General features: G+C 45.7%; 1 protein-coding gene across 2 annotated transcripts in view; it reads right to left on the reverse strand.

Annotated features, from left to right (window-relative positions):
• Positions 1-18,879, reverse strand: part of LOC135509352 (talin-2-like) — a 124,790-nt gene that overhangs the window by 11,033 nt on the left and 94,878 nt on the right. For both annotated transcript variants that reach the window (XM_064929945.1, XM_064929946.1), the window contains exons 31-48: positions 18,309-18,402; positions 17,367-17,456; positions 17,129-17,251; positions 15,793-15,936; positions 15,439-15,600; positions 15,121-15,261; positions 14,243-14,424; positions 13,250-13,385; positions 13,063-13,164; positions 12,785-12,955; positions 12,446-12,592; positions 11,518-11,619; positions 11,279-11,398; positions 9,950-10,096; positions 2,104-2,270; positions 1,655-1,838; positions 1,079-1,204; positions 370-486 (exon numbers count right to left, since the gene is read on the reverse strand). In XM_064929945.1, the coding sequence (XP_064786017.1) occupies positions 370-486; positions 1,079-1,204; positions 1,655-1,838; positions 2,104-2,270; positions 9,950-10,096; positions 11,279-11,398; positions 11,518-11,619; positions 12,446-12,592; positions 12,785-12,955; positions 13,063-13,164; positions 13,250-13,385; positions 14,243-14,424; positions 15,121-15,261; positions 15,439-15,600; positions 15,793-15,936; positions 17,129-17,251; positions 17,367-17,456; positions 18,309-18,402 (2,455 nt within the window). The remainder of the gene's footprint in view (positions 1-369; positions 487-1,078; positions 1,205-1,654; positions 1,839-2,103; positions 2,271-9,949; positions 10,097-11,278; positions 11,399-11,517; positions 11,620-12,445; positions 12,593-12,784; positions 12,956-13,062; positions 13,165-13,249; positions 13,386-14,242; positions 14,425-15,120; positions 15,262-15,438; positions 15,601-15,792; positions 15,937-17,128; positions 17,252-17,366; positions 17,457-18,308; positions 18,403-18,879) is intronic.

Below are 18,879 nucleotides of genomic sequence, written 5' to 3' on the forward strand. Positions count from 1 at the left end.
AGTGGGCTGTGTTTGGTTTGGATTTCACCGCTGCAGCCTAGGTAACACCTGTTGTGGTCCTGAGGGTACACTGATAAGGATTGGCAGTAAATCACTAGAAAAACAAGCTGATTAACATTTCTGTCTCTCTTTCCCCCTGTGTCTGCAACACAATCCCTGAGAAGAGCAATGAGAAGACTGCAGGGCTTTGTGGAGGAGGGGCAAAGATGGACAAGATATCAGAGAGTTTAAGGTTGAGTAAAAACACTTAGGTACAGCATTCAGTACACCGGCACAACATCCTGTCTTTAACCAGCCTGGCAGCCTGGGTCTCCTTTATGATATATCACTAGTACAGAGTGGCAAGGAGAGACTTTTAGGGCGTCTTACTGTCAACTCCTGTTTGATGCACTCAATGGTGGCCTCCAGTGCCCTCGTCCCGCGGGTAGCCTCATCCTCCACAGCCTTCACAGTCTTCAGCAGGGATGTCACGTTGGTAACCATCACCTGTCAGATATAAAGAGAGAGATGTGAGGAGGACACTTACTGAACACAGAGAGACAGGCCAGCAGGTGGAGTTGTCTCCCCCTAGCACCAGAGACCAGAATGGGGTCTCAGTTGACAGCCTGCCAACAGTAAAGAAGGAAAATACTATACAAATTTCAGACCAGAGTGTGGGACATAAGGAGCCTCTAGACCTAGTCACAGTGGTGATCACAGATTGCTCAGAGTTCACACCCCCTGTGACAAGCATGAGTCACACTCACACCCATCTCGGTGATACTGGTACACACACACACACACACACACACACACACACACACACACACACACACACACACACACACACACACACACACACACACACACACAAACACAGATAATGGAACTGTCATATCCTTCTGGAAATAGCACCATTTGTGTTTCTTGGAGAACATACTGCCATGACACAGAGACAGCATCTTGTATAGATATGATCTGCATCTCCTTATACTGAAGCTTCATTTCTGTAAAACAAGGGTGGCTGAATAGACACTCCAAGGTGTGTAACATTCCGTGGTATATTCTCTATGTTAGAGCAGTGTATGCCTTACAGTACCTTGGCAGCACTCTTCAGCTGATACATGGACGGGTCATCAGCTGGCTTGCCTGAAGCACACTTGGTGGCGCTGATTAGCTCAGCTAGAGCCTTGGCCACGTCTCTCACCGCATTAATGAGGACCACCTTAGGGGAGGGAGGGGGGAGAGAGAGAGACCACGTTAATACAACACAATGGACAGAGTACAGGTGTATAAGGCCTACCTGAGGTAAAGGATTTAACAGAGCCTGGCCTTATCATTTCTACCTGGAGCAATGCTACTTCTGGTAGAATGTAGTGGAGAGATACACAGGGAGGAAATTTGTGTGTCAAAAGGCCTGATTACAGAATGGCTAAACAGAATGACAACAGACTAACAGAACAGTACAAGCCTATCAGGATGACCTTTATATAATACATGGGCATACATGTTAAATCACTATTGGACTACTTAGAGGTATGTCATATAAATATGTAGACATAGAAATACGACAAATTTATCAGGGGTAAAAAAGTTGTTTTTTAATGAAAGTTTGTTGTAGCGTTACAATTATGTGTTGTCATTTCAGTACAACAGGGTGCGGTCAGTGTATTACCTGAGTCTCTGGGTCGTCAGAGCCCATGCTTGTAGCTCCAATTTTGACCACGTCAGTGAGCATGGTAATGGTCTTGACTGAGGACTGGGCAGCCTGGGCCAGTCTGTCCTGACTGGACGCTGCCCCAGACACCAGCAGCTTAGTGTCCTCCACCAGAGCCTTGGCTGTCTTCAGAATGCTCTCCCTGAGGGACATCACACAACAGCTTGTCAAACACCCATTGGTATAAATAAAAATGTATTGAATTGAACACTCAGTTCATGGGAAGAGACAGTCCCTTTCCTTAAAAGAAAGCCATCTTGTATGAGGTCAAAGTCCATCCATTCTATTCATTCCTTCATTCACCTCTACTTGGCTTGTGGTTTCTGTAGACATAACGAGTTTGGCCCAAGGTAATCTCCTCAACAGAATAGTGTTCACCTCATTACTGTGACCTGCTCTAGTCTCACCTGTGGTCAGCGAAGGTCTCTTCGTTCTCAGGGTTGAGTGTTCCGGCCGAGGCGAACATGATGGTTGTGTCGAGGTCCGCGATGATGCCAGACACAGCACTAGCTGCTGTGATGCAGGCCTGAGTACCTTTGTTACCTGCCTGCAGTGCAGACAGCACCCTGGCAACCTGCATGGACAGACAAACAGACATACATGGGAAGCAACATACACACAATGACTTTTTAGTAATTTAGAAAGAACAATTTTCCTCAAAGTAGCAGAAGTAGAGTCAGAGCTAGAAAGAGAGGGGAGGGTTTGGGGGGGGGGGGGGTCGAGGTGAGGAGGATTATTTAAGATACTGTTTGAAGAGGTAGGTTATCAGATGTTTTCGGAAGATGGGCAGGGACTCTGCTGTCCTCCCGTAGGGGTGGTAGGGCCAGAAGACCAGAGGTGGCAGAACAGAGTACTCAGGTTGGGTGTAGGGTTTGAGCATAGCCTGAAGTAGGGAGGGGCAGTTCCTCTTGCTGCTCCGTAGGTAAGCACCATAGTCTTGTGCTTGAAGTAAGCTTTGACTGGAAGTCAGTGGAGTGTTCGGAGGAGCCGGGTGATATGGGAGAACTTGGGAAGATTGAAAACCAGGCGGGCTGCAGCGTTCTGGATAAGTTGCAGGGGTATGATGGCACAAGCGGGGAGCCCAGCCAACAGTGAGTTGCAGTAGTCCAGACGGGAACTGACAAGTTTCTGGATTAGGACTTGTGTGAGGTAGGGTTGTACTCCACGGATGTTGTAGATCATGAACCTGCAGAAGCGAGACACTGCTTTGATGTTTGCAGAGAACGACAGGGTGTTGTTCAGGGTCATGCCTAGGTTCTTTGCACTCTGGGAGGACGACACTGAAATTGTCAACCATGATGGAGAGGTCTTTGAGCGGGCAGGCATTCCCCGGGAGGAAGAGCAGCTCTGTCTTGTCAAGTTGAGCTAGGGTTGGTTGGCCGACATCCAAGTTGAGATACATTTGAAGTCGGAAGTTACATACACCTTAGTCAAATATATTTGAACTCAGTTTTTCACAATTCATCACATTCCCAGTGGGTCAGAAGTTTACATACACTCAATTAGTATTTGGTAGCATTGCCTTTAAATTGTTTACCTTGGGTCAAACATTTCGGGTAGCCTTCCACAAGCATCCCACAAAAGGTTGGGTGAATTTTGGCCCATTGCTCGAGACAGTGCCAGTGTAACCGAGTCAGGTTTGTAGGCCTCCTTGCTTGCACACATTTATTTTCAGTTCTGCCCACACATTTTCTATAGGATTGAGGTCAGGGCTTTGTGATGGCCACTCCAATACATTGACTTTGTTGTCCTTAAGCAATTTTGCCACAATTTTGGAAGTATGCTTGGGGTCATTGTCCATTTGGAAGACCCATTTGCAAACAAGCATTAACTTCCTGACTGATGTCTTGAGATGTTGCTTCAATATATCAGGCCCTACACCCAAACAAGGGCACTGCGTTCATCCACCTCTGGCCTGCTCGCCTCCCTACCACTGAGGAAGTACAGTTCCCGCTCAGCCCAGTCAAAACTGTTCGCTGCTCTGGCCCCCCAATGGTGGAACAAACTCCCTCACGACGCCAGGACAGCGGAGTCAATCACCACCTTCCGGAGACACCTGAAACCCCACCTCTTCAAGGAATACCTAGGATAGGATAAAGCAATCCTTCTCACCCCCCCCCTTAAATGATTTAGATGCACTATTGTAAGGTGGCTGTTCCAATGATGTCAGAAGGTGAATTCACCAATTTGTAAGTCGCTCTGGATAAGAGCGTCTGCTAAATGACTTAAATGTAAATGTATATCCACATACTTTTCCTACCTTATGATGCCATCTATTTTGTGATGTGCACCAGTCCCTCCTGCAGAAAAGCACCCCCACAACATGATGCTGCCACCCCTGTGCTTCATGTTTGGGATGGTGTTCTTCGGCTTGAAAGCCTCCCCCTTTTTCCTCCAAACATAACGATGGTCATTATGGCCAAACAGTTCTATTTTTGTTTCATCAGATCAGAGGACATTTCTCCAAAAAGTACAATCTTTGTCCCCATGTGCAGTTGCAAACCGTAGTCTGGCTTTTTAGGGCGGTTTTGGAGCAGTGGCTTCTTCCTTGCTGAGTGGCCTTTCAGGTTATGTCGATATAGGACTCGTTTTACTGTGGATATAGATACTTTTGTACCGGTTTCCTCCAGCATCTTCACAAGGTCCTTTGCTGTTGTTCAGTGATTGATTTGCACTTTTTGCACCAAATTAGGTTCATCTCTTGCAGACAGAACGCGTCTCCTTCCTGAGTGGTGTGGCGGCTGCGTGGTCCCATGGTGTTTATACATGCGTACTGTTGTTTGTACAAATGAATGTGGTACCTTCAGGTGTTTGGAAATTGCTCCCAAAGATGGACCAGACTTGTGGAGGTCCGCAATTGTTTTTCTGAGGTCTTGGCTGATTTCTTTTGATTTTCCCATGATGTCAAGCAAAGAGGCACTGAGTTTGAAGGTAGGCCTTGAAATACATCCACAGGTACACCTCCAATTGACTCAAATGATGTCAATTAGCCTATCAGAAGCTTCTAAAGCCATTTCTGTAATGTTCTAAGATGTTTAAATGCACAGTCAACTTAGTGTATGTAAACTGAATTATAAGTGAAATAATCTGTCTGTAAACAATTGTTGGAAAAAATCCTTGCGTCATGCACACAGTAGATGTCCTAACTGACTTGCCAAAACTATAGTTTGTTAACAAGACATTTGTGGAGTGGTTGAAAAACAAGTTTTAATGACTCCAACCTAGGTGTATGGGGGGGGGGGTAGTTGAGTGTCATCTGCACAGCAATGATAGGAGAGACCATGTGAGGAAATGACAAGTCCCGGGTGACTTGGTGTATAGAGAGAAGAGGAGAGTGCCTAGAATCGAACCCTGGGGCACAAGGGGAGCAACTTGGGCTATTTTGAAGTCAGAGGGGACGCAGCCAGTGGTCAGTGATGAGTTGATGAGGGAAGTGAGGAATGGGAAAAGGTCTCCAGAGATGGTCTGGAGAAAGGAGGAGGGGATGGGGATGGGTCGAGCGGGCAGGTTGTTGGGTGGCCAGACCTCACTAGTCGCAGGATGTAATTTAGAGAGGGCCGAAAGAGGTCAAGGCGTAGGGTAGTTCTGTGTGAGTGAGACCAGTGGACTCAATAGGCTGAATGAATAAGGAGCAGATGTCCTCAACCTTCTTTTCAAAGTGGTTGACAAAGTCATCCGCAGAGGGAGAAGGGAGTGGAAGTGGGTGGAGTATTAAGGAGGGAGGAGATGGTGAAAAAGAGTGGCCTTGAGTTAAAAGAAGAAGCTTGAAATGTAGAGTGGTAGAAAGTAGCTTTAGCAGTGGACACAGAGGAAGAGAAGGTAGAGAGGAGGGAATGAAAGGATGATAGGTACTTTGGGAAGTTTAGTTTTCCTCCATTTTTGCTCAGCTGCCCGCAGGCCTGTTCTGTAAGCACACAATGAGTAATTTAGCTACGGGGCAGGAGGGAACGGCCGAGCCGGCCGGGAGGAAAGGGAACAGTGTGAGTCATAGGATACGGAAAGGGAGGAGAGTAGGGCCGAAGAGGCAGAATCAGGAGAGAGATAGATTTAGCAGAAGGGAGAGATGATAGGATAGAAGAGGGGAGAGAGAATATTGCGATGGCGCATGACCATCTGGGTAGGGGCTGAGTGATTAGGATGGAGATTAGGGAGACAGAAAAGGAAACAAAGTAGTGATCAGAGATCTGGAGGGGGGTTGCTGTGAGATTAGAAGGCAAGCAGCCTGGAGTAAAGATGAGGTCAAGCGTATTTCCTTGTGAGTTGGAGGGGATTGGGAAAGAGTGAGGCCATCGAAGGCAGACGTTGGGAGGTTGAAGTTGCCAAGTACGAAGAGCGGTGAGCCATCGTCAGGAAATTAGCTTATCAAGATGTCAAGCTCATTGAGGAACTCTCCAATGGCACCTGGTGGGCAATAGATGACAATAATATTAAGCTTGAATGGACAAGTGAGAGAGGGAGAAAAGAGAAAATCTCCACTTAGGAGAAATGAGTAGGCCTGTGCCACCACTGCTACGATCAGATGCTCTCAGACTATGAGAAAAAACGTAGTCAGATGAACAAAGAGCTGCTTGAGTAGCAGTGTTCTCTCAGCATAGGCTGAGATGAACTTGGTGTTCTTGACCACAGATTGGTAGTTTCAAATGCTGCCAGAGACCAGGAATTCCACATGGGTTGTGCGTGAAGGGTACACTAAATTAGAAGGGTTGCAGCCAAGTGGTGGGGTGCGTCTGTAAAGCCTACAGGGAGACGAGCGAACAGGTATAGAAAAACACACACATAGTTGCCAACAAAAAGAGCAAAAATTGTATCTGAAAAATACCAGGCAAGATACTGAAGTGAGAGAGTGGTGTGAATTAACAGCAGCACCTCTGGGTCTTTATCAATAAGCATCCAAACACAGCATGATCATAAACAAATCATTCACTCTGACCTAATTATGTTGTTATGAGAAAATAAAAGGAGCTGTCGCATACCATCTGATATGATCTGTGAATAACAACCACCAGTCAGGATCCAAGGCTTACAGTACATGATCCCCCATACCAAATAACGTGTTAATGAAATCGGCATTTGATTAAAGCTTCCCATTTGCATTCAAATCAAGACGTGAATCAAGGTAATGGGAGGGCTGACTGTGAGGCAATCTGAGAGAGCTGGACTGAGAAGGGAGCTAGCAGCAGGGGAGAGAGAGAGGGGGAACCGTGCATTAGCCCTGAGCCTACTGCTGCACAAACACATTAAACTAATGACTCTGGACGCTGCATCACACAGTGCTCTCTATCCTTCCTAATCCAGACAGGGAGACAGACAGACAGACGTCTGCAGCCCCTCACAAACGAAACACCATGAGAGTAACATTCAAATGAGGCACCTCAAGGTTCAGCTCCCCACACGCACGAGGCCACAAATTATTCATGTCTGAAATGAGTCTTAAATGAAATCATGCGGTGAGGGAAGAGAGAAATTCTAATGGAGACTCATTGAAAACCAGCGATATCTTCTACGAGTGGTAGGGTCAATGAATTGATATTCATCTTCACGGCTACTGTACAGCACAAGTTGTTCATGTAATACAACACATAGCGAATATAACAGTTAATGTAGGTCTGCTTTACTCACTCCCCCAGTTCTTCCCCCAGCTGTTGGGCTCAGGGGGACAAGGTTTTTCAGGCACAGTGGAGAACGCTCTATTATAACAATCCATTATCCTTGGAGCCGATTCTCACCTCTTCCCCTGACACCAAAACGACATTCACACCTGGACTCTTTCTTCACAAAAACTCATTAGTGATTCTGCTACCGGCATCATACCCAGAACACAGTAAGCAACTGCCATTCAAGGGAATTACATTCTCTTTCACTTAAAGTAGAAATCCTAACTTACTCGAAGCCTAGTCATGTTCAAATGCAGTAACAAAAGCCAAGGTGCAAAACAAATCAACTGAAATATATATTTTGGCATTCAGATAATGACATCAGGCTTGCTACCCAACTCTTTACTATAGCTTAATTTACCCATATCTCATTTACTGTACTATTGTCTGGGCCAGTACATACTGTATGCTTTTTACCTAAGACCCCTGAGTGGCGCAGTGGTCTAAGGCACTGCAGTTCCTGGTTCGAATCCAGGCTGTATCACAACCGGCTGTGATTGGGAGTCCCATAGGGCAGCGCACAATTGGCCCAGCATTGTCCGGATAAGAATTTGTTAAATAAAGGTAAAAATAAAATAAAAAACCTACACAAATGACTCATCATATAAAATCAATTTGCCTCTTCTAATTACCTGGCCTGTTGAAGAAACTCTTCATCAATTTACACCAGTTATGCATTTTCATCTACAAATACTCATACCTCCCAGAAAGTTTACCTAAACCTGTCAATGGATTCTTCCAAGTTAATTCTGAAATGCATCTATATAACAGAAGACACTGTGATAACCTTCACCCTCCCCACTGCCATACCTAACATTGTGTCTGATAGTCAATTCTCTGCGGTACCATACTTTCTTGTTAACAAACTATAGTTTTGGCAAGTCGGTTAGGACATCTACTTTGTGCATGGCACAAGGAATTTTTCCAACAATTGTTTACAGACAGATTATTTCACTTATAATTCACTGTACCACAATTCCAGTGGGTCAGAAGTTTACATACACTAAGTTAACTGTGCCTTTAAACAGCTTGGAAAATTCCAGAAAATTATGTCATGGCTTTAGAAGTTTCTAACAGGCTAAATGTCATCATTTGAGTCAGTTGAAGGTGTACCTGTGGATGTATTCCAAGGCCTACCTTCAAACTCAGTGCCTCTTTGCTTGACATCATGGGAAAATCAAAAGAAATCAGCCAAGACCTCAGAATTTCTTTTGTAGACATCCACAAGTCTGGTTCATCCTTGGGAGCAATTTCCAAATGCCTGAAGGTACCACGTTCATCTGTACAAACAATAGTACGCAAGTTTAAACACCATGGGACCACGTCGCCGTCATACAGCTCAGGAAGGAGACGCGTTCTGTCTCCTAAAGATGAACGTACTTTGGTGGGAAAAGTGCAAATCAATCCCAGAACAACAGCAAAGGACTTTGTGAAGATGCTGGAGGAAACAGGTACAAAAGTATCTATTTCCATAGAAAAACGAGTCCTATATTGACATAACCTGAAAGGCCACTCAGCAAGGAAGAAGCCACTGCTCCAAAACCGCCATAAAAAGCCAGACTACGGTTTGCAACTGCACATGGGGAGAAAGATTGTACATTTTGAAGAAATGTCCTCTGGTCTGATGAAACAAAAATAGAACTGCTTGGCCATAATGACCTTCGTTATGTTTGGAGGAAAAAGCGGGATGCTTGCAAGCTGAAGAGCACCATCCCAACCGTGAGGCACAGGGGTGGGAGCATCGTGTTGTGGGGGTGCTTTGCTGCAGGAGAGACTGGTGCACATCACAAAATAGATGGCATCATGATGAAGGGAAATGATGTGGATATATTGAAGCAACATCTCAAGACATCAGTCAGGAAGTTAATGCTTGTTCGCAAATGGGTCTTCCAAATGGACAATGAACCCAAGCATACTTACAAAGTTGTGGCAAAATGACTTCAGGACAACAAATTATGTCACGGCTTTAGAAGTTTCTAACAGGCTAATTGACATTGGAGTGGCCATCACAAAGCCCTGACATCTATCCTATAGAACATTTTTGGGCAGAACTGAAAAAGTGTGTGTGAGCAAGGAGGCCAACAAATCTGACTCAGTTACACCAGCTCTGTCAGGAGGAATAGGCCAAAATTCACCCAACTTATTGTTGGAAGGCTACCTGAAACGTTTGACCCAAGTTAAACAATTTAAAGGCAATGCTACCAAATATTAATTGACTGTATGTAAACTTCTGACCCACTGGGAATGTGATGAAATAAATAAAAGCTGAAATAAATCACTCTCTCTACTATTATTCTGATATTTCACATTCTTAAAATAAAGTGGTGACCCTAACTGACCTAAGACAGGGCATTTTTACTAGGACTAAATGTTAGGAATTGTGAGAAATTGAGTTTAAATATTTTTGGATAAGGTGTATGTAAACTTCCGACATCAACTATATATATATATATATATATATATTTAAATCTGTATTGTTGTGTATCTCTTATTTTCTTTGGTGCAAATAAATTAAACCTAAAATTAAACCTAAAGACTTCAAAGTTAGCACAATTTACCACAAGGTTCAGGCAAATAATTCCACTATATCAGCCCCTACCTTCTCAGTGACGGCACGGGCACACTCAATGAGCTCCCGCTTGGAGAAGCTGTCAGTGGGGCTCATTTGCAGGGCTCCAGCCTTCTGAACCAGGTAGATACATCCATGGCCCAGCTCCTGGACCCGAGTCTTGATCTGGAAGCCCACCTGCAAGCACAGTCAGACAGCCAGTCCATCAGTATTACAGAGCCATCTCACCCACTCCCTGTCTCCCTCCACACAGCAGACTATGTCTCATCATGTCCTCGACTGACTGACTGCCTCTTATCAGGCTGCTGGTTAAAACATGATTTCCAGCACCTGAGAGGGATTGATGGTAGTACACCTTTAATTTCCTGACTCAGAAATGAATGGGTGGGTGGGTGGGAATTCATTATCAGCATCACTACAGGCTTTTAGGCTTGGAGGGGTACAATGTTGCTATGGTAACAAGTTATGTAAAGAGAATTGATAAGAGTGTGTGGTTATTAGGCTCTCTCTTCACACATAATATAGATAGCGGTCTCCCTCTCAGAGACAAGCATTAAACCCATGCTATATGGGTGCAGCAACAGAGAGAATGAGGTTTGAGAGCTGGAAATATATTCCAGTTTGATCTCACACTATTGAGTACAGCCTCAAGGAAGATGCATCATATCAAAGAATGCCATCAGCCGTGTGACATCTCTGCATATTTTCTAAGCATATGCAAATATCTTGCATGTATAAAGACAAGAGAGATTCTCATTTGGGCAAAAGACTGTCCTCTCCTCGACTCCTCCATCCTCTCCTCTTTGACCCCGGTATTTGGTCAATACCTTTTTAGGCAAACAGAGGAGAGTCCTGGTCTCCCCAATAGCCTCCTCCTACCGGGGAAGCACAAAAGTATCACCCGAGTCCTTTGTGGAAGACTTTAGAGATCCGCCACACCCCCTTTGAATCAGCTGTTGTTTACTTGTAGAAAAGCATGCACATATTTAAAAACAATAAGCTACTTATACTTTTATTTATGAACTGTCTAGCTACATTTCCTTTTACTACTTTACACATTTCATTTGGGATTCCACCCCTGTAAACGTCATTTGCACGATGCCACGCGAGTGAAGGAGAGTCATTTCATACATGCACATTTGTTTCCACATGTCCTCTCCTCCTCTCGGTTACCTTTGATCTTTTTCAAAAGAAGGTGAGGAGAGGACCGAGGAAGGGGAAATAGGACAGAGGAGTTGAGCAAACCAATTAAGAATCTCCCATAGGACATGCCCATAAGGGTGCCACAGAAAAATGATCCCATATTTAAACAATATCCTGCTTTGACAGTGCACCCACAGGAGCCACTTGACCTCTCACCTCTTTTGGTTCTGCGGTGGCAGCTGCCAGGTGACCTTGGTGGGCTAACTGGCTGTAGTCTACAGTCACCTGCGAGGCCAGGCCACCCAGCTCCTCTGGACATGTCACTGACTTAGTCATCTGGGGACACAGTCCGAACAAGGTCATAACATGACTGTGATTTAGTTATTTCAGAAATGATGAAGAGGTACATCTATAAGGCTACATTGCATATTAATGAGGTAGTTGTTTGTGCTCACCATCTCCTGAGTTGTGATGGCGATGGCCTTGGAGTATTTCACCATGGTGGTCTGGTAATCCACAAAGGATCCTTCTGGTTCAGGGGGAGTGCCCTCATCCAACTGCAGAGGGCAAAGCATGACTTGTTTTAAAATATTCAACCTAGATACTTACTGTACATAATCTACACATATGAATATCAACCAAGCATCTACCACACATTTGAATAAAGCTTTTCTTTATTCAATGAACTCTATGCATAAATATGTTGCAGAATGCAGATATCCACTTAAGGCCGCTCAATGTGTTATTTTCTATGCAGTAACAGAAATCGAATTCAAAGGGCTGGAAACATATAGAGAACAACATCTGATAGAAGCATTCAGCTAATCAAGAATGCAGGCATAATTTATTATTATCAAGTAAGTGATAGATCTTTGGAGACGGAGGGTGACAGCCAGCGGATGAGTGACAGCCAGTGGATGAGTGACAGCTGACAGCTCTGAGGCCTGGACCTGAGACTTCCCATCCATCTCACTAATGAGTGTCAGTTAGAGGATGTTTCTCTGCCTGCCCACTGTGGTGGAGTCATCTTAAAGCAGTTGGAAGAGATGAGTGTTCTCAGTAGAGCTCTACTCCTGAGCTGCTTGGGGCCACAGGACACATGCACATATACACCAGAGGCTGCTGAGGGGAGAACGGCTCATAATAATGTACGGAACAGAGCAAATGGAATGACATCAAACTCCTGGAAACCATGGAAACTATGCGTTTGACGTATTTGATACCATTCCACTATTCCGCTCCAGTCATTACCACGAGCCCATTCTTTCCAATTAAGGTGCCACCGACTTCCTGTGATATACTGTACACGCACATGTACACACATACACACTACTACTATACAGTACTACACACCCTACTGTACAGGACACCAGCCCCACTCACCCTGCCCATGGCCTCAGCGATAGCCTCCACCATGCCTCCCACCATGCCGCCCTCACTGGCCGCCTCGTTCAGAGTCACCATGATGTCGTCCACAGCCTCCTTCATCAGCTGGGCAGCCTCTGATATGGCGTCGTGGGTGTGGGCCGCCTGGACACGCATTAAACACACCAGGCCACCGTGAAACTCAAAGATCTTCATCTTATCAATACACATGGCTATGCAACTACAATAAGCAATACGATAGATTGTGGAACAAGGTGCACACAAATCTATACTAATTAAGTTTTGCTCCATTGCTCAAACATGGCCTCTGTGCCCTGTTTTGTACAGTAACATTACCTTAGGGTTTCCACCTCCCTCCTTGGCTGCGTAAAGCATCTGCAGGGCGGACTCTGACAGGGTCTTAGTCTGGTCCAGGATGTTCATCTGCTGCTGCTGGTCCACGATCTTAGAGGCCAAGCCAACAGACGCCACGATGAGGGGCTCAAAGTAGCTGGCCAGCTGGGTCACCTGGGAGAAACAGTATCATGTAACAGTATGAGACACAGATTGAATAAGAGGAGTGGATCTAGGAGACAGGACTTTCTCCCTGTAGGGGAATGGTCCCAGACTAGTACCTTGTGTCCCAGCTGGGCAGCTTCACCCCTGGCTGCAGTATTGATAGGATCGATGAGATGTCCAATCTCCTGCACCGACGATGTCAGCTGCTCCTGCAAAGCCTACGGGGGCAGCATAGAGTTAAGATTGGGAAAATGAAAATCAACAACAAGCAATTATAGGGATGATATGACAGTTCAAACTTACTTCCAAAGATATGTCATCCCTACATCCCTGTAGGCTCTGGCCCACAGCAGCTAGAGAAGCCTGCTCGATGTCCCGGATACACTTGTTGATGTTATCAATGGAGAAGTCACACTCTCTCTGCCCTGGTGCCTTGTCCCTACCAACAGTATCATGACAAATAGGAACAAGGCAGTACTTCTACAAGCAGATTATTAATGCAGTATCACACCTCAAAGAAGGAAAATCATGTATACTAGGTACACTTTTTGCAAACATGGTCTCTAGAGGTTGACCAGATGCAAAATGTTCTGAAGCTAAGGGGCAATTTACTCTGTGTGAGAGATAATGAGGGAAGACACTTCTATTCAAAACAGCAGGAGGGTCTTTCTAAGTATAAGAAATCTGTCTAAGCAGCACCAGCAGCACAGCAGATCCTCCACGGAACTCTGCCTACTCATCTTTATCAGTGCCCTAGAGCATTCCTCTTCCTATTACATGGCAGGTGGAAACCCAACCACCATAAATTACATGTCAACTCACTGCTCAGTCGAACCGACAGTTACTCAGAGATAGCTGAACTCCCCCTCACCCCGAGTCTCAATTTGCCTGGCTACCCATCCACAGCGCTCTGGCCAAACTGACGTTTCTTCTCCACCATGAGTCTGGATTTGCCTCCCTCCCCTACGATTTCTAGAACGCACACATATTCTGACCGTTTTGATTAGGCCCAGAAACCGATGGGCTGGGTTCAGGAGCCAGCCTACATGACGATGTTATCAACTTTGATACTCTGATTGGATAGATTTCTTAGAGACGATCCGATTGCTGATTAATTTGTTTTGTATAACGCCCTTCACTTTGAACTCACACAAACAACTTCTAGGATGGCAGATTCTGAATGTATGCACGATCGATAGAGCAGTGGAATTATATTCTGGGTGAGTTGTCCGGCAAGGCCTTAACATGATAATATCTAGATCACCATAGTGCAGAACCAGAGGGGTCTGTGCTGACCTGATGGAGGTGATGAGGCTCTTGATGGAGTCAGAGACGGTGCGGGAGTGCCCAGCCAGGATGGACCAGGTGGGTGGGTCTTTGGGGTTGATGATGAGTGAGCGGGCAGTCTCCAGGAGCAGGGTGGAGCTGTCCAGCATGGAGCAGGCTGAACGCATGATGGGCTCCTGGGCTGCAGAGCCCTGGAAATGGGAAAGAGGGAGGGAGGAGGGGAGGACAGTGACTAACTAACAGCTCAATAGCAACACACTACATAGATGTCATTGATCTCTTACTATTAATATTGTTCTGCTTCACACAGAGATGCAGAGGCACACAGTCTTTATGATGGCAGCTAAAGCCTCCCTCGACAATTAGATTAACAAGCTGAAGATTAGGGCAGCTGTGCTGAGAGTGAGAGCAGTTAAACACTGCCCTCCAACAGAACAGTCAACGCTTTTAAGGCTGTGTGAGGACTCTTTCTGCTACATTGTAACATAAAATACATCCGATTTCTCCTTGAGCCATTTACCGACATTAAATAAATTAGAGGGAAATGGTGCATCAAACCAATTCCACCCGCTTTCTTGCACTGTACTGGCTCTATATCGGAGGTCCTATTTCAAGGGGATTGAATTCCCTAGTCACCAATGTATTCATGGAATCTGTAGGAGTAGCTTTGCCGTCTCCTTTATATTACAGAATGTATGAGGAAGCAGAAAAATAAAACAATGTGACAATGTAGACTGAAGAAACCTCTTAGGAGAGAAAAACAAATGGTCCTCTGAGCAAGAACTGCATTTTAATTTTCATGTAGATAATGACAATGTATATTTTCACTGAAGATCTTACATATTGCACAATACAAAGTCACCCCCTGATCAAGCACTCATACGAACCTCATTGCTGATCTGTGCAGGGATACTAGCAAACTCCGGGTTGGAGGAAAATGTGGATAGATTCTCTACAGCCTCGATAAGTGGAGTTGTAGCAACATGGCACCTGTTTCTGTTCTCCTCTGAGAAATCCCCATCCAAGGCCTGGAAGAAAACAACTGGACATGACCTCCTAAGCCAACACTCCAACTCAGCTACACAATATAGCCATCTGTCTTCATTACAAATGACCGAAATATTTTAAGTGAAACAGAGAACATCAATAAATCTACTTTTCCTGAAGTACAAGAACCATAGTACCATAGCAGAGAGTACACGTACCTTTATAGTTTTCACAAGGTTGGCCGTGGTGTTTGCAACCTCTTTGGCTGACTGAACAAAGTGTCTCCTGGCCACAGGGTTGGATGTCTTGGACGAGGCCAGGCGGCAGGCATTGCAAAGAGCTGAGGTATGCTTGGCTACAATCGTCGCTGCGGACAGAACCTAATAAACAAACAAACACAAACAAAACAAATGACAAACAAAGCAGTATAAACATTTCTCTAAAGATGCATATTGTGAGAACAAGTTTGATGTTATGTTGATGTTCAAATTTAACAATCCATTTGATTAAGTCACTATTTGTATAATAGATTCATTATCTCAATAAATGTCTCACTATATTGGTCTTCTCACCTGAGAGGGGCTGCTGGCTGGGTCCACCAGGTTTTGACAGGCCATCTGAATAGCCTGGTTGGCCCGGGCAAACTGGATTGGATCCACCAGACCCTCTTGACCAGATTGGCTGTTTGGATCGGACACACCCACTAGGTAGGAGGCCTGCAGTGTGGGGAGAAGGATAGAGAGGAGAGAGGAATACTCATGGCTTCGTTTCTGATTTAGAGAGAGGTACATGTCGGTGCTGTAACTAAACATGAACAGAGGTCTAGAGCTGATAGGGACTGTCGGTTGTGTGCCAGACCCAGACCAGATAGCAGGGAGGAGTGGAAGGGAGGCTGTAGGCTCCAGACAGTCAGTCAGTACTAGGCTGGGATCTCACCTGACAGGGACTGTTGGTTGTGTGCCAGACCCAGACCAGATAGCAGGGAGGAGTGGAAGGGAGGCTGTAGGCTCCAGACAGTCAGTCAGTACTAGGCTGGGATCTCACCTGACAGGGACTGTCGGTTGTGTGCCAGACCCAGACCAGATAGCAGGGAGGAGTGGAAGGGAGGCTGTAGGCTCCAGACAGTCAGTCAGTACTAGGCTGGGATCTCACCTGACAGGGACTGTTGGTTGTGTGCCAGACCCAGACCAGATAGCAGGGAGGAGTGGAAGGGAGGCTGTAGGCTCCAGACAGTCAGTCAGTACTAGGCTGGGATCTCACCTGACAGGGACTGTTGGTTGTGTGCCAGACCCAGACCAGATAGCAGGGAGGAGTGGAAGGGAGGCTGTAGGCTCCAGACAGTCAGTCAGTACTAGGCTGGGATCTCACCTGACAGGGACTGTTGGTTGTGTGCCAGACCCAGACCAGATAGCAGGGAGGAGTGGAAGGGAGGCTGTAGGCTCCAGACAGTCAGTCAGTACTAGGCTGGGATCTCACCTGACAGGGACTGTTGGTTGTGTGCCAGACCCAGACCAGATAGCAGGGAGGAGTGGAAGGGAGGCTGTAGGCTCCAGACAGTCAGTCAGTACTAGGCTGGGATCTCACCTGACAGGGACTGTTGGTTGTGTGCCAGACCCAGACCAGATAGCAGGGAGGAGTGGAAGGGAGGCTGTAGGCTCCAGACAGTCAGTCAGTACTAGGCTGGGATCTCACCTGACAGGGACTGTTGGTTGTGTGCCAGACCCAGACCAGATAGCAGGGAGGAGTGGAAGGGAGGCTGTAGGCTCCAGACAGTCAGTCAGTACTAGGCTGGGATCTCACCTGACAGGGACTGTTGGTTGTGTGCCAGACCCAGACCAGATAGCAGGGAGGAGTGGAAGGGAGGCTGTAGGCTCCAGACAGTCAGTCAGTACTAGGCTGGGATCTCACCTGTCCAGCCGCCTCCGTCAACCCACACAGGGCCTTGGACGCCACTCCCACACAATCGCCAAACGCTGGCACGTTGCCTGTCTTACAGTGCTGAGAAATCCCCGCCATGGACTCTCCAAGAACCTGTACATGGAGAAATGGAAGTAAACTGTAATATTACCTCCTCAGCTGTCTATTACGTTAGATATTGCTGATATTTAAATTCTATGATGCCTGTGAATGTTTTGTAAGGCTTTACCTTTGAGTTCTCCATGACACTCTCGATGCAGTCAAAGTAGGAGAGCTCACTGACAGGCTCACTGGGGTTGTCCAGCAATCCTCTCACAGCCTGTACACAGAGGGAGAGGGGCTCAACAATAAGGAGGGCACAAACTGCTGAACCAATCTGATATACAACTTGGGGGAATTAAAATGTGTGCTGCATGAAAAACAAGTTCAACTGTTATTAATAGGTCTGTTATGAAGTAATCTTTAACTTATAGAGGAAGTCATGTCGCCAAGCACTATTACTCAGTCACTTAGGAGAATAACCCACAGATCTGTTAGTTACATAAAAGTATAATTAGTGGTACTCCAGGGGTTGAAATTAATGGTGACTGTCATTCAATGTTATGCAGGAGGGATACAGAGTGAGACCGGTAATAACTATCAGAGCGTGTGAAAAGGAGGGGACATGGGCTGAAGGGGCTCAAGGCATAGAGGAAGTAAACGACTTGGTAATTATTTCCCATGGAGACAGAGCATAAAATAATGTCAATACAGAAACCCGCAGCAACATGCATCTCATTCAGCCGTTAAATATAATCCAATTGGTCCATCATTAATGAATTGGAATGGTAAACCATTGCTTTACAGGATTCAAATCAAAACAAAACAAGGCAGCAGTAAATATCTCATTCCCCACGAATGATGCAGCGCCCCCCTTGAGCCAATCAGCGTAATGTTGTTAATTATGGCTCTCTTTGGCAAGACACATCATTTTCCTAAATTTCAACAAAACCAGACTAGTGCTGTCTAAGATATCACGTGACTAATGTATGAACGTACGAATGTACTAACAGACGGAGACAGATCCACAAAAAGTTACTACATCAAACACTTTACTTTGTGTAGACTGAAATAAACATGAATATTAGCCTGAACATAAAAAGGGTTGTTTAGTGTACAGTAAAACAGCTACCTCCAGTTCTCTCAGAGCGTTGTCACACTCCTTCTGGCCCGGTGCCTGCTGGGTACACAGTGTGATGAGCTGATTAATGCTCTCTGTCACCGCTCTGAAACACAAGGGCAATGGCACAGGGCTTTTCAGCACTCACATCTCTCTATATACACACACACGCATACACTTTTACTTTACACATGCCTGGCAGAGCCCATCGCCCCTCTCTCCCCTGTGACAATCTCACACTGTACAGGAGTGTGGAGGCTGTGCTTAGTGATTACAGACAAGCTCCAGCCATGGCTTCCATCTGCACAATTAAAGAGAGGGAAGTCAGTCAGGCTCAAAGCCCAGCGGGGCCAGCTGCCTGGCATCTCTCCACCAGGGGGGATTCTACCCTTACTATCTCTGTCTATCTCTCAACCTAGCAACATGCTGTGAAATGGGCCGTACAACCACAGCAGAGATGTTTCATAGAATGGAGATAGTGTACTTGTTTAATGTGGATTTGAATGAAAACCGAGTCAGAATATACAGTATATGAATATGTTTTTGTTTTAATGGACTTAATCTAAGTCACCCCTTACAGTCT

Source organism: Oncorhynchus masou, chromosome 22 (assembly GCF_036934945.1).
Source record: "Oncorhynchus masou masou isolate Uvic2021 chromosome 22, UVic_Omas_1.1, whole genome shotgun sequence".
Taxonomy (NCBI): domain Eukaryota; kingdom Metazoa; phylum Chordata; class Actinopteri; order Salmoniformes; family Salmonidae; genus Oncorhynchus; species Oncorhynchus masou.